The following is a 12,892-nucleotide window of genomic DNA, read 5'->3' on the forward strand; positions in this document are numbered from 1 at the left end:
ACTCATTCCCCAAATCATCCCAGCACCTTTAGTCCCAAGACTACTGACAGACTCTTGGTCCTTCAGTGAAAAATCAACGCTTTAAACAATCGGGTCTAGAGTTACCTATTTGCTTAAATTTGGATTTGATGAGGTTGCTAAATGAACGTTATACCTTTCTCATAAAGATAAAGGCTTCATGTTAATAAAGTATTTCAAAAGAATTGTAACATACCTTTTCACTAAGTTCTGATACTCATTTGCTTTTATAATGGCAAGGTCTTTGGATAAAGATAATAGTAACAGAATTAGTAAAAATTGAAAGTGATACTTTATTAAAGCTTTTAAATATGGGTGTTTTTCATTAGAGAACACGGTTTAAGATAACACTTGGTTAAATTATTTAATATCCTGGCACTCCTGAACTGCATCACTTCAGGAAAAAGACCGATATATTTGTGAGGGGAATATAGGAAGGCAAGATGGCTAGGAAGAGGGAAGGGAAACTAGTAGGATAAACTGAATATTTGTATATTTAAAATACACATATGTTTGCATTTTAAGTAAATACCAATGGGATTCATTCAAAATTTCCTTGATATTTCCTTGGTATAGTAATATATTTCAAATTAAGTGATATGCTAACTAGCTCAAGTATGATATCTAAGTTAAAAAAAAGTCACTTAAAATGACAGATCTGAAATTGAACCTACTAGGTACAAGATAGTATATATAATATGTTTTCATCTGTATGTTTTTAAAAAGAATATATATATATATATATATATATATATATACATACACATATACTTGTATATGCAGAGTAACCCTAGAAGGACACACAAGAAATTGCTAACATTGGTTGCTACTTTTCACCCTCTACCCATCTGTACTGTTTCCATTTTGTATTATATGTATGTTTTTCCCCATTCAAAAATATTGATTAAAATCTTATTACCAAAATAAATTTAAATGATTTAAAATAGCATGTCAAATTAATAACAACTATGGATTTTTTTCCACTATACATGAAAATATATACTTATACATATATTATTTTTCTAAGCTCTACCTACTAAATTTGGGTATATTTTCTTTATGACAGAGTTACTGTGATCTGAAAACCCAATTTTCACATGATACTAAGTTGGGAAAAACACATTTTCCCTGAACTTCATTGCTACGGTATGGTGGACTATGGGTTGTATCAACAGCATGTTATCATACTTATTCTCTTTCTCTGATGGGCTAGCCATTAGCCACCATTTCTCTTTGAAATTCAATAAACATTTAAGGAAATTTCAGAAGGATTTTAAGATCCTTTTCAGGCAGTGATAAATATTACACCTGTATTATTCTGTAGGCATAGAATCAATGTTAACTCCTCTTTGTATGTTGTCGAAGATGTTTGGTGTTTTAGTAAAGACAGACTTCACACTAAGTGGTGACTAAGCAAACCCCTTACATAAAGCTTTGAATAGGATTTCATAAATAGTTCCAATGAAAAACATTTGGAGATAAGCAGGAAAAAAAGCTCACACTTATGAAAAAATTATTTTCAGAAAACCACTTAAAATTCAAATTAAGTCCTATTCATTTAAATATTAAAATATACCACAAACCCAAATTTAAAGGAACGATAATACATACATCAGCTTTCAATGGTAGCTGCTTATTTAAAATGAGCATCTGAGGGTGTATTCCAATTTCATCCTCTTCAAATTGTGCAGCTGAGATAAATGTTTATTTTATGGAAAATATTTGCAAAATTACAATATAAATACATGATTATATTAAGGTAGGATGACTATATAATGTATTCTTATCTATAGATATAAAATGAACGCAGTAAATATAGCACACTCTTGATGAATTGTTAGTACACAGTGTTTCTCAGTAAAGTATTATTAAGTAACAGTTATCTAATGTACATCTTAAGAAGCTTTTAAGATGGAAGGATACGCTAAATCTCCCAATACCCTTTTTAGTTGGCAAAGGTTAGTACTTCTGTGAATTCTGAGATATCATATTGGTGTTAGTGACTGTGCATAGGTTCCTTGCATTTCCTTAACTTGAAACCTTATTTCTTTAGTCTGAGTGTTCTTTAAATAATGCCACATCAGCTAACCACACTTTTAATTTGAGTATAATATTATGTACTGCATATTTATTCATTACTTAAACATATATCAACAATGAAACAATGATTGAAAAAAAATTTGGTCTGGACAAATTCCCCAAATTAACTGTCAGGGCATTATGGGGAATCTCAACTAAATATACGAATTTGGGTTGGAAATAGTATTTTATTTATTCTAGTTCTTAAGACATCAAATGTGAACTCTACTTTAAAATTATTTGTTAAATATACCGGGATTTGTTTCAAAAGCATCTTCTACCCTTCTCCATTATACTGATTTAATGGAAACCTGTTACAACAACAGTTCCAACACAAACATATGCATGCAAGAGATCACCTTATAGATTCTAGCTACATAGTTATTGAAACACATCCCACCTGTCAAGTGGCATAAATGTACATCTTCTATATACAAAAGGTAAAGTGCATTATTAAATTAGTGAACTGACAGATTGTCTGCCTGGACCATATAGCTTTCAAATAGACAAATGTGAAATTCTCCTATCAGAACCAATTATTTCAAGAGGTTCCAACTAGTTTTTCCACCCTGTCATTTATTTTTTTGGCCATGCTCTTTAGTGCAAATAAGCTTGTGTTTGACTCAAGTTTCAGGGACATGGCAGTTTGGGGCTTTAACAAGGAAAATTATAAAATGTAGCAGAACTTTAATATCTTTATAATACATTGCATCTTTTGCATATAAGCAACAGATTAGTGCTGCTTTCAATTGCTAGGAGCACACTGCCAACTATCAAGAGGAACCCGTTTCCAAATTTCATACTATTAGCTTATATTACTACAGTTTTGAGCCTGCACCACATTATGCTTGGATTATTATGTGCAAACATCATCAGTGTTTTAGAATTATACAGTGAACTAGTACTTTTGGTTACTAACTTTCATGCTCATTTTTTAACTTCTAACTTCCAGTTGCCTTAAGAGTTTAATGTCTTCAAGGCAGGGTTTCTGTTATTTTGAAGGATACCATGAACACTTGCAGCTCCATGTATGTTACAAATGACAATAAATAAAGTGAATATTGCACAGATAAGAACAGTAGCTTATTTTATAAGATACATGGCAATACATGTCCTAAGACCAGAGTTTTGAACTGGATCATATTTAATTATGGCTAATGAATTCTTGGGAATTTTAAGTATCAAAAAATCATAGCATCATCTCATTTTTCAATGATTATGAAAAAAATGAAACAAAAGGACTGGCAGAAGGCTTAATAATTTTAGAGTATATTCAGTTGCCAGTATATATGCATCTATTTAATCTGCAGCTTTGAGATGGTAAAAACTTTGAACTATACATACAAGGTAGAAAATCTGGCTGCTTAACTAATTCTTTACTTAAATAATTAATGGAAAACTAAATTTAATAGTGTTTATATACAATGAGTTAAAGATATTTATCTTTAAGTCTGACATGGTATTGTATGTATGTATACATACATATATATGTATATGCATATATATACATATATGTGTGTGTATATATATAGATATAGACACATACTCAAATCTTATCAGACCCAAAAGGTAAAAGGAAATCATTTAGACCTAATGGATATAAATATTTTAGAAAGGAAGACTTTAAGAGAGAGTATACACTCATAGCAATAGCGATAGGAACAATCAAATACTAGAATATTCACAGCTCCAGTTTGCCAAAATCTGACAGGTTGATTATTATTAATAGGCACTATGATGGGCAGCAATAACAATCAGTAGTACAGTAATTCAAGTGCACATCACTCCTTCATAGACCAAAAACTACTTTTTTTTAGCAAGCCTACATAGTTATTTTACAGTTAGGACTGTTTAAAAATCCTTGCTACTTTTAGAGTCTCAACACCCACCATGTGCTATTAGCTCTAGTACTAACATTATCTCCTAACCTTCAGTTGTTCCATAGTGATCCAGATGGTCCACAATTATAATGAACTAATGAGATTCCTTCACGCTACTAGAGGAAATGTGAAATACGATCTGCAAACCAACACCAGTATATATGTTGGGGTTACTGATTGCTTGTTCTTAAGTAACATAAACCAATGAAATTAATTTTCTTAATTCATACCATGAAGTTTTCTTAGTGACCTCACGTAAATGTATTGGGGGACAAACCTCTGGAAGAAAAAAATTGCTGATATAATTTTAAATTACTTTTGGCATATAAAAGAAGAGCTACATTCTGATTTGAATCCATTCAGCCAGCTCTCATCAATGAGAGTAATATTTGGGGGTTGAAATCAGTGTTCTGGCTCTTAAATATGATTAGATGGACTTACTGTGTAGGAGGTGAATAAAGCCAAGATAAAGGACAATAATTTCATTCAGAAGAAGCTATAGCTGAATAGATGTAATTTCAGTCAGTTAATACAGGATGGGTTGGTACACATATAACACTATACCCACTTGTTTAAAAAATTGCTTAGGTGTTGAAAAATTGCTGTGGCACTTCCTGGAAAGTAATTTTTAATACAGGTAAATGGGTGAGTCTTGTGTAAAGTCAGAAAGAGCACCTTGGAAAATGCCTGAATTTTCCTTTCAAATATATTTATAACCAATCTTCAAATAATATTTTTCTCAGACTGGAAATTTGTATTCTAAATTCTTTTTAGAAAAAAAAATCCCCATCCCCTCTGGAATTAAAACACCTGTAAAATTCAGGTTTATACTGGAAGTGTTGACATGGTTTTAAGGGTAGCAATTGCAAAAGTGCTACTAAAATATATTATTACAGGTATATTTTTCTATCAGTTAATTGGTGCACCAACCCTTCTGGAATAGTGTTAAAGAAGAAGCATAAAGTATAACACCTTGAGTCCATGATCTATTTTGGGGAAGAAACCTCTCGCAATCTTCAAATTAGCATGAAAAGCTAAAACACCAAGATTTCCATAGCAAAGCCATTGGATGAAGCCTCTCACTCAATGTGGCATAAAAGTAATTCCTGAAACTTTGGAAAGTCAATAAAAATATAAGGAACATTAAGTAGAGGTGAAGAAGGGATTGTAACTAAACTTAGAATAACCAATTAAAACTCTCCCACGGCTTTGATATGGTAACTATAAAATGTAGGGTTACCACAAAGTTTGAAATTATAGAACACTATAGTATTCTTAAGAAATATTATGACACTGTATTTTTAAGGTTTAATTAGATAATAAGATTTGATCCTTTGATGGTATAAATATTCAGTTATCCAATGGACAATATACATCTACTTGTCCTTTTATAAGTAAATATATTTATCTATACTGGAGGTCAATTTCTGTTTCTGTGGTAACTGCCCTACAGGTAAGCTTAGCAGCTTTTAATGAAGTGGGATTGAAATACTTTTTGGGGAATTTGTTAAATAGAAAGTCACACTTCCATTTATGTATCTTTTTTCAGGATTATGTCATAGTGCAATGTAAATCTTAGTTATGGTATTTAGAATGTCAGAATGTCACATTTTGTGCTGATTTGCATACTTCAATAGTCTGGAGCAGTTGAAGCAGCTAAACTATTTAGCTCTGGGAAGGTTGGAATTCCCGTAAGAATTATAGTGATCTATGTGTAACATAACATGAGAATCAGACTTCTTGAAGTATCAACTACTAGAGGTATTACTAGTAACAACGGGCCAAAAAAGAGGAAAAACTTCTTCAAAGGATAATGGATCAGTACTTTTAGCCAATTTGTGATTTTAAATTTTGCCTGATGGAGTTCAATTTCACTCTAGTCGAGGCATTCTTGTTCTTCACCACTGGCCTTTCTGCCATCCATTCTCTTTTCTTTATGGCTGTTGCAAATTTTCCTCATCTCTTCTTCATACTTGATAAAATTCTCCCCAAACCTTGTCCAAGCTTTGAATGGAACAGTAATAGTATTACGGTAAGGTGGTCTCACCTCACTTACCTTCAGGAAAATTCCATATTTATTAGAGCCCACATCAAAGTAGAACCTTTTATTGTCCACTCTGAAAGAAGTCCCCTCTGGGAGTTCTAGTGGGTCATCGTCTCCACCTCTTCGTTCTTCTATGTCTCCTTCGCCATAGTCTTCAATCAGCTGAACCAGGGCATCACGAAACTCAATCATTCCTTGTGCTGGGAGGACAATAGTCTGTTCTTGGCCCAAACTGTGGCCAAAATAACCTATCATGCCAGTCCCCCGCATCATGGTTTGTCTAATCCGTAGGAAGCGACCCCGCTGATTTTCCTTTAGGTCTAGGTAATATTTCCTATTGTCCCTCTCGATATAGTCTGTTTTCAGGACACTGTGAGGATGCTCTTCGGACCCCACCGAGACTGGTGGGGAGGGTGCCGAGTGCTTCTGTCTCCTCCTGGAGCCTTGCTCTTTGCTGTGGCCATGCTCTTGCCGGTGGCCTTTCAGGCCCAGGTGGGCATAGTGCTCGATGAAGTCCCCTAGACAGTCCTTCAGCTCCGCTGCCACAGACAGGGAGAGGGTCAGTTTACTCTTTCTGATGTTGTCCTGCCGGCCTCTCCCTATCCAGACTTCGGCTATCTTTAGGAAGCGGCCCCGGGAGCTTTGCTTCACGTCTAGGTAAAACCTCTTTTTCTGGATGTCCACTCGTTTGGAGGCCAGCTCCTGGATTTCGGCTGCGCCCCCGGCCTGATTAGGGGTGGCTGAGGCCGCATAGTGGGGGTAGTGGGAGTGCTGGGCCTGGGGATAGAGTCTACTCTTGCTTAGGCCAGAGCCCCCTACATTCTTGCCTCCGCGGCCGCGGCCGCCGCCGCCTCCCCTTCGCCTGGCTCTTTCCATCTTCAGCTGCAAGTGACAAACAGACACACGGGGTGGGGTGGGGGAGGGGTGTTGAGAACAATCGCAGACGCCCCTCGGCCTGGCCGCCCCCGCCGCCGCCCGCGACCCCCACGCCGGGCCCGGCTCCCCCGGCGCCGCAGCGCGGGGGCTCCAGCTCCTGCCGGCCGGTTGGCGGCCGCCGCTCCGGCTCTGCCCGCGCTCCCCGCATCCCTCCGCCGCCCCCGGGGCCGCTCCCGCACGCCGCCGCCGCCCGTCCCGCGTTCCGCGACCCCGGGTCCCCAGCCGGCGGGCACTCACATCATCTCTGCCATCACCGCCGCCGCCGATGCCCTTCACGACCACCGCCGCCGCCGCCGCCAGTTCTCGGCCCCTCTGCTGCAGCCGCCGCAGCCGCCGCCCCCCGCCTCCTCCCCCGCCGCCGCCGCTCGCACTGCCCCCCGCCGGAGCAGCCGGGCAGGGGCATCGCCCGCGGCGCCCACCGCCGCCGCCCCTCCTGCGGCCGCTGCGGGGGCCGCTGCCTGGCTTCGGACACCGGCCCCACACCCGCCAGGAGGGGAGGGGAGGGGAGGCGGGGAGAGCGACGGCGGGGGGCGGGCGGTGGACCCCGCCTCCCCCGGCACAGCGGGCTGAGGGGAAGAGGGGGTCTCCGCTTTTTCTTAGTGCACGCCCTGACGGAAGCCCGGCGCGTGGGGTGCAACGGGAGTGCGAGGGGACTGGACAGGTGTGAAGAGGTGCGAATGAGGACCAGGTAGAGGGAGTGTTCTCACTTCTCCGGATTCCACCGGGATGCGGGACTCTGGCGGCCCAGCGGCACCTGCAAGGAGACTACACTTCCCGAGGAGCTCAGCGGCAGCGAGGGCCTCCGCGCATGCGTACCGCGGCGCGCTGGGCGGGGCTGGATGGGCTGTGGTGGGAGGGCTGCAGCGCCGCCCGAAAGGCCAGCCGGGCCGGGGGCGGGGAAAGGGGTGGGGCAGGAGCGGGGCGGGGGCGGGGACGGGGCTGGAGGGGCGGGTCGGGTCGGAGCTGATGTGTACCGTGTGCGCCGGGGACGCGCCGGCTTGTACTCTGCAGCGCGGGAATGAAGTTTGCTGATTTGGTGTCTAGCCTGGATGCCTGGGTTGCAGGCCCTGCTTGTGGTGGCGCTCCACAGTCATCCGGCTGAAGGAGAAGACCTGTTGGACTTTATCTTCTCAGGGTAAAGTGTCTTCCCATTCCCGTTTTCCCAGCTCCGTGCCCCGGGTATCTATCGTGCTAGGCTTCTGAGACACGTGGAGGTGCTTAGGCCCGCGGAGCAGGCCCCTGGGCTGTGTTTGGGAGATTCCGGAAAAAACAGACATTCTACCTTTCCCTTTCCCCTCGGGAGCAGCCAGGAAAGGCGTCTGTCGGAGCTTCCGCCATTCAAAAAGTGCTTCCCCGCCACTCCCGGCCCCAGCCTGATGTTTACCCTGCGCGCTTAGGTTGCTGTCTTTCCAGTACGGCCTTATGGCAGAAATTGAGCCACTCCAGGTCTGCACAGTAAAGTCGAGGGAAATAACCTGCTGTCTATGATTTAGCAAGTGATGATGGATATTTTTGAGTTCAAATCGCTCAGTCCTTAATGGATTTTCTTTTTTTTCCTAGTTGAATGTCAGTTGTTCTCCGGCTAGGTTTGATATGAAAAATACTGCTCCCTATTGAAGAGGGTGACATAATTCTTAGGATGCTAATACAGGAGTCTGTAAGTCGGAGTACTTCAGGCTTTTTATGGTTTGGTACATTTCTTTTTAGGGGTGGAAGATTGGGATAAGTAGGACAGTTCAGATCTTGATGTCATTGAATAGTGATGTCGACCTAAAAGGAAGAGGCCGGGGCACAAAATTTTAATTTAAAGTGTTTACTTTAGCCAAAAGGAGGGCAGTTGCCCAGGACTCATTTCCCAGTTGCCTTGGGGAGTGCTCCTTCAGCCTTGGTTACAAGCAGATTTTTAAAGGCGAAGGGAAGGAGTGGGCTGAGACAAAGTTGGTCAGGAATTGTTATTGGTTTACAGAGATACCATTGCTTAGTGATTGGCTGTACACTGTAACTCATAGGGTATGAGTTATCGTGTCCAGCATATGGCATTTTATGGCTACTTTGTACCAGTCTAGAGCACACATAGCAGGTGGGGTTTAAGAGATAATTATCCAGCTCAAGCAGGGAGTGAGATGGGACTGTTTTTTCATTCGAATGCCTCTCTGGGCCTGATAATTTAAAGGGGCTTCCATTCTTCAGCTAAAATTTTATTTTCTACTTTTTTTTACCCACAGTGGTCTCCCTTTATTAATCCAACAAATGTTTGTTAAGGACTGCTCTAGGCACTAGAGATACCAACAATGAACAGAATAGACAAACATCTCTCTCCTTTTGGAGCTTACATTTTAGTGGAAAGAGACAGGCAAAAAAATAAAATGTATAGGGTGACATAAGGTGAAAATGGAAATTAAAAAGGAAAGGGGGATGAAGAGTGTGTGTGTGTGTTGGGGGTGGAGGGCTGTAGGGAGCTGCAGTTTTACAATAAGTGGTCAGGGAAGACCACACTGAGAAGGGAATTTTTGAGTCCAGAGCTCAAGGAAGTGAGAGAACTTACCTTGAGGCTCTCTGGAGGAGAAGAAAGTGCAAAGGCCCTGGGGGAACCTGCCTCTTTATATTCAGAGAGCAACTTAAGAGGCCTAGTGAGCTGGATCTGAGCTGAGAGGAGGTCAGAGGTCAGGCCAGAAAGGGAAGGGGGCCAGAATATGTAGGACTTTATGGGCTATATTGAAAATTTGGGCTTTCATTCTGAGGGAGATGGGAAGCTGTTGCAGAGTTGTTAGGGAAACGTGATCTGAATTATGTTTCTAAAAAATTGTGGTAAGATATCATAAAATTTGCCATATTAACCATTTTTAGGTGTTCAGTTTAGTGACATTAATTACACTCATCATGTTGTGAAATCATCACCACCACTATTTCCAAGACTTTAACGACTTCAAGCAGAAACTATAACTTTTAAACAATAACTCCCCATTGCCTCATCCACCCAGCCCTTAGTGACTTCAAATGTACATTCTTCCTCTACAAATTTGCCTATTCTAGATATTCTACTTAAGTGGAATCATATAATATTTGTCTTTTTTGTATCTGGCAAATTCCACTTAGCATTCTTTTTTTTTTTTTTAAACAGCTTTATTGGGATAGAATTAATATAGCATACGGTTCACCCGTTTAAAGTGTGCAATACAATGGTTTTTAGTTTGTCTTCAGAGTTGTACAGCCTTTATCACTATCACCTTTAGGACTTTTTCGTCACCCAAAAGAGAAACTCCATAACCATTAGTACTCAATCCCACCTGCTTTCCTAGGCAATCACTTACCTATTTTTTGTCTCTATATAGCTATCAAACCCTATAACATTCCTTCTATCTAACTGTATTTTTGTACTCATTAACAACCTCTCTTCATTCCCACCACCCCCCCGATCCCAGCCTCTGGTAATCACCATTCTACTTACTACCTCAGTGATATCAAATTTTTTAGCTCCCACATATAAGTGAGAACATGCGATATTTGTCTTTCCGTGCCTGGCTTATTTCACTTAACAGAATGTCTTCCAGTTCCATTCATGTTGCTGCAAATGACAGGATTTCATGCTTTATTATGGCTTAATAATATTCCATTGTTGATGTATATCACATTTTCTTTATCCACTCATCTGTTGATGGACAGTTAGCTTGATTCCATATTCTGGCTATTGTTGAATAGTGCTGCGGGAAACATGGAAGTGCAGATAGCTCTTTGACATACTGATTTCATTTCCCTTGCATATATACCCTCTAGTGGATTTGCTGGACTCGCTTGTAGTTCTACGTTTAATATTTTGAGTTATTTCCATAATGGTAGTAATTTACATTCCTACCAACAGTGAGGAAGGAGTTCCCTTTTCTCCACATCCTCGCCAACACTTATCTTTTGTCTTTTTGGTAATAGCCATTCTAACAGGTGTGAGGTGATATCTCATTGTGATTTTGATTTACATTTCCATGATGGTTATTGATGAGCAATGTTTAATATACCTGTTGGTTATTTGTATATCTCCTTTTGAGAAATGTCTATTCAGGTCTTTTGCTCATTTTTTAAATCCTTTTTTTTTTTTTTTTTTTGCTATTGAGTTGTTTGACATCCTTAAACGTTTTGGAAATTAACCTCTTATCAGATGTATAGCTTGCAAATATTTTATCCAATTCTGTAGATTCTGTCTTCACTCCGTTGAATTTGCTATGCAGAGAAGCATTTTATTTTGATGTAATTCCTTTGTCTATTTTTGCTTTTGTTGCCTTTGCTTTTGAGGTCATATCCAAAAAATCATTGCCCAGACCAGCGGTCCCCAACCTTTTTGGTACCAAGGACTGGTTTCATGAAAGACCATTTTTCCATCGACAGGAGGGAGGGGATGGTTTCAGGATGATTCAAGTGCATTCCATGTATTGTGCACTTTGTTTCTATTATTATTACATTGTAATATATAATGAAATAATTATACAATTCACTGTAACATAGAATCAGTGGGAGCCCTGAGCTTGTTTTCCTGAAACTTGAGGGTCCTATCTGGGAGTTATGGGAGACAGTGACAGATTATAAGGCCTTAGGTTCTCCTAAGGGGCGTACAACCTAGATCCCTTGCATGTGCAATTCACAGTAGGGTTTGCGCTCTTATGAGAATCTAATGCCACTGCTGATGTGACAGGAGGTGGAGCTCAGGAATGGGGAGGAGCTGTAAATAAAAATGAAGCTTCGCATGCTTGCCTGCTGCTCACCTAGTGCTTTGTGGCCTGGTTCCTAACAGGCCACGGACTGGTACTGATCTGTGGCCCAAGGGTTGGGAACCGCTAGCCCTGACCAATGTTAGGGAGCTTTTTTCCTGTGTTTTCTTCAAGTGGTTTCATGGTTTTAGGTCTTACATTTAAGTCTTTAATCCATTTTGAGTGGATTCTATATGTGGTGAGAGATGATTGACTACTTTCATTCTTTTGCATATGGTTATCCAGTTTTCCCAACACCATTTATTGAAGAGCCTGACCTTTCCCCATTGTGGGTTCTTGGCTCTTTTGTCAAAAATCAGTTGGCTATAAATGTGTGGTTTTATTTCTTGGGTCTCTATTCTGTTTTATTATCTGTGTGTCTCTTTATGCCAGTACTGTGCTGTTTTGATTGCTAGAGTTTAGTATATTTTGAAGTCAGGTAGTGTGATACCTCTAGCTTTGTTCTTTTAGCTCAAGATTGCTTTGGCTATTCAGGGTCTTTTGTAAGGATAATGTTTTCAGGGTCCTCCCATGTTGTGGCATGTATCAGAACTCGATTTCTTTTTATGACTGAATAATATTCCACTGTTTATATTATATATATGCCATATTTGTTTATTCATATGTTGATGGACACTTAGGTTGTTTCCACCTTTTGGCTGTTGTGAATAATGCTGTTATTAACATTGGTGTACAAGAATCTGTTTGAGTTGCTGTTTTCAATTCTTTTGGGAAAATACCTACGAGTGGACTTGGTGGGTCATGTGGTAAGCTTTTGGTTTAGCTTTTTAAGGAACTGCTAAAACTGGTTTTCCATGGGAGCAGTGTACAAGTGTTCCAGTTCTCCGTATACTCACCAAAAATTAATTTCCTTTTTTAAAAATTATAGCTATCCTGGTAGGTGGTGGGAAGTGTTATCTTAGTGTGGTTTTGTTTTGTATTTCTTTAATGACTAATGATGTTGAGCATCTTTTAATGTGCTTATTGGCCATTATATATCTTCTTTGGGGAACTGTCTATTAAGTCCTTTGCCCATTTTTTATTTGAGTTTTTTTTTCTTTTGAAGTGTAGGAGATCTTTATATATTCTGAATATTAAACCCTTATTGGATATAAGATTTGCAAATAATTTCTCCCATTTTGTGGGTTTTCTTCACTTTTTGATATTGTTCTTTGATTCACTTTTACATTTTTATAGAG

The 12,892-nt window shown here is 40.1% G+C and overlaps 2 protein-coding genes across 6 annotated transcripts in view; one reads left to right on the forward strand and one right to left on the reverse strand.

The window, feature by feature from the left end:
* Positions 1 to 7,467, reverse strand: part of PURG (purine rich element binding protein G) — a 37,727-nt gene extending 30,260 nt beyond the window's left edge. Inside the window, exons 1-2 of one of the 2 annotated variants that reach the window (XM_030937896.1) lie at positions 7,195 to 7,467; positions 6,034 to 6,903 (exon numbers count right to left, since the gene is read on the reverse strand). In XM_030937896.1, the coding sequence (XP_030793756.1) occupies positions 6,034 to 6,897 (864 nt within the window). In that variant the 5' untranslated portion in view covers positions 6,898 to 6,903; positions 7,195 to 7,467. Of the gene's footprint in view, positions 1 to 4,941; positions 6,904 to 7,194 lie in introns of those variants that run through there. The other variant, XM_030937895.1, reaches the window with a different exon arrangement.
* A 448-nt stretch (positions 7,468 to 7,915) lies between these two features.
* Positions 7,916 to 12,892, forward strand: part of WRN (WRN RecQ like helicase) — a 140,799-nt gene continuing 135,822 nt past the window's right edge. For 3 of the 4 annotated variants that reach the window (XM_030938104.1, XM_030938105.1, XM_010370865.2), the window contains exon 1: positions 7,916 to 8,092. The gene's annotated coding sequence lies outside the window, so the exon portion shown is untranslated. The remainder of the gene's footprint in view (positions 8,093 to 12,892) is intronic. The other variant, XM_010370864.2, reaches the window with a different exon arrangement.

The sequence above is a fragment of the Rhinopithecus roxellana genome, chromosome 9 (genome assembly GCF_007565055.1).
Source record: "Rhinopithecus roxellana isolate Shanxi Qingling chromosome 9, ASM756505v1, whole genome shotgun sequence".
In the NCBI taxonomy this organism is placed as follows: domain Eukaryota; kingdom Metazoa; phylum Chordata; class Mammalia; order Primates; family Cercopithecidae; genus Rhinopithecus; species Rhinopithecus roxellana.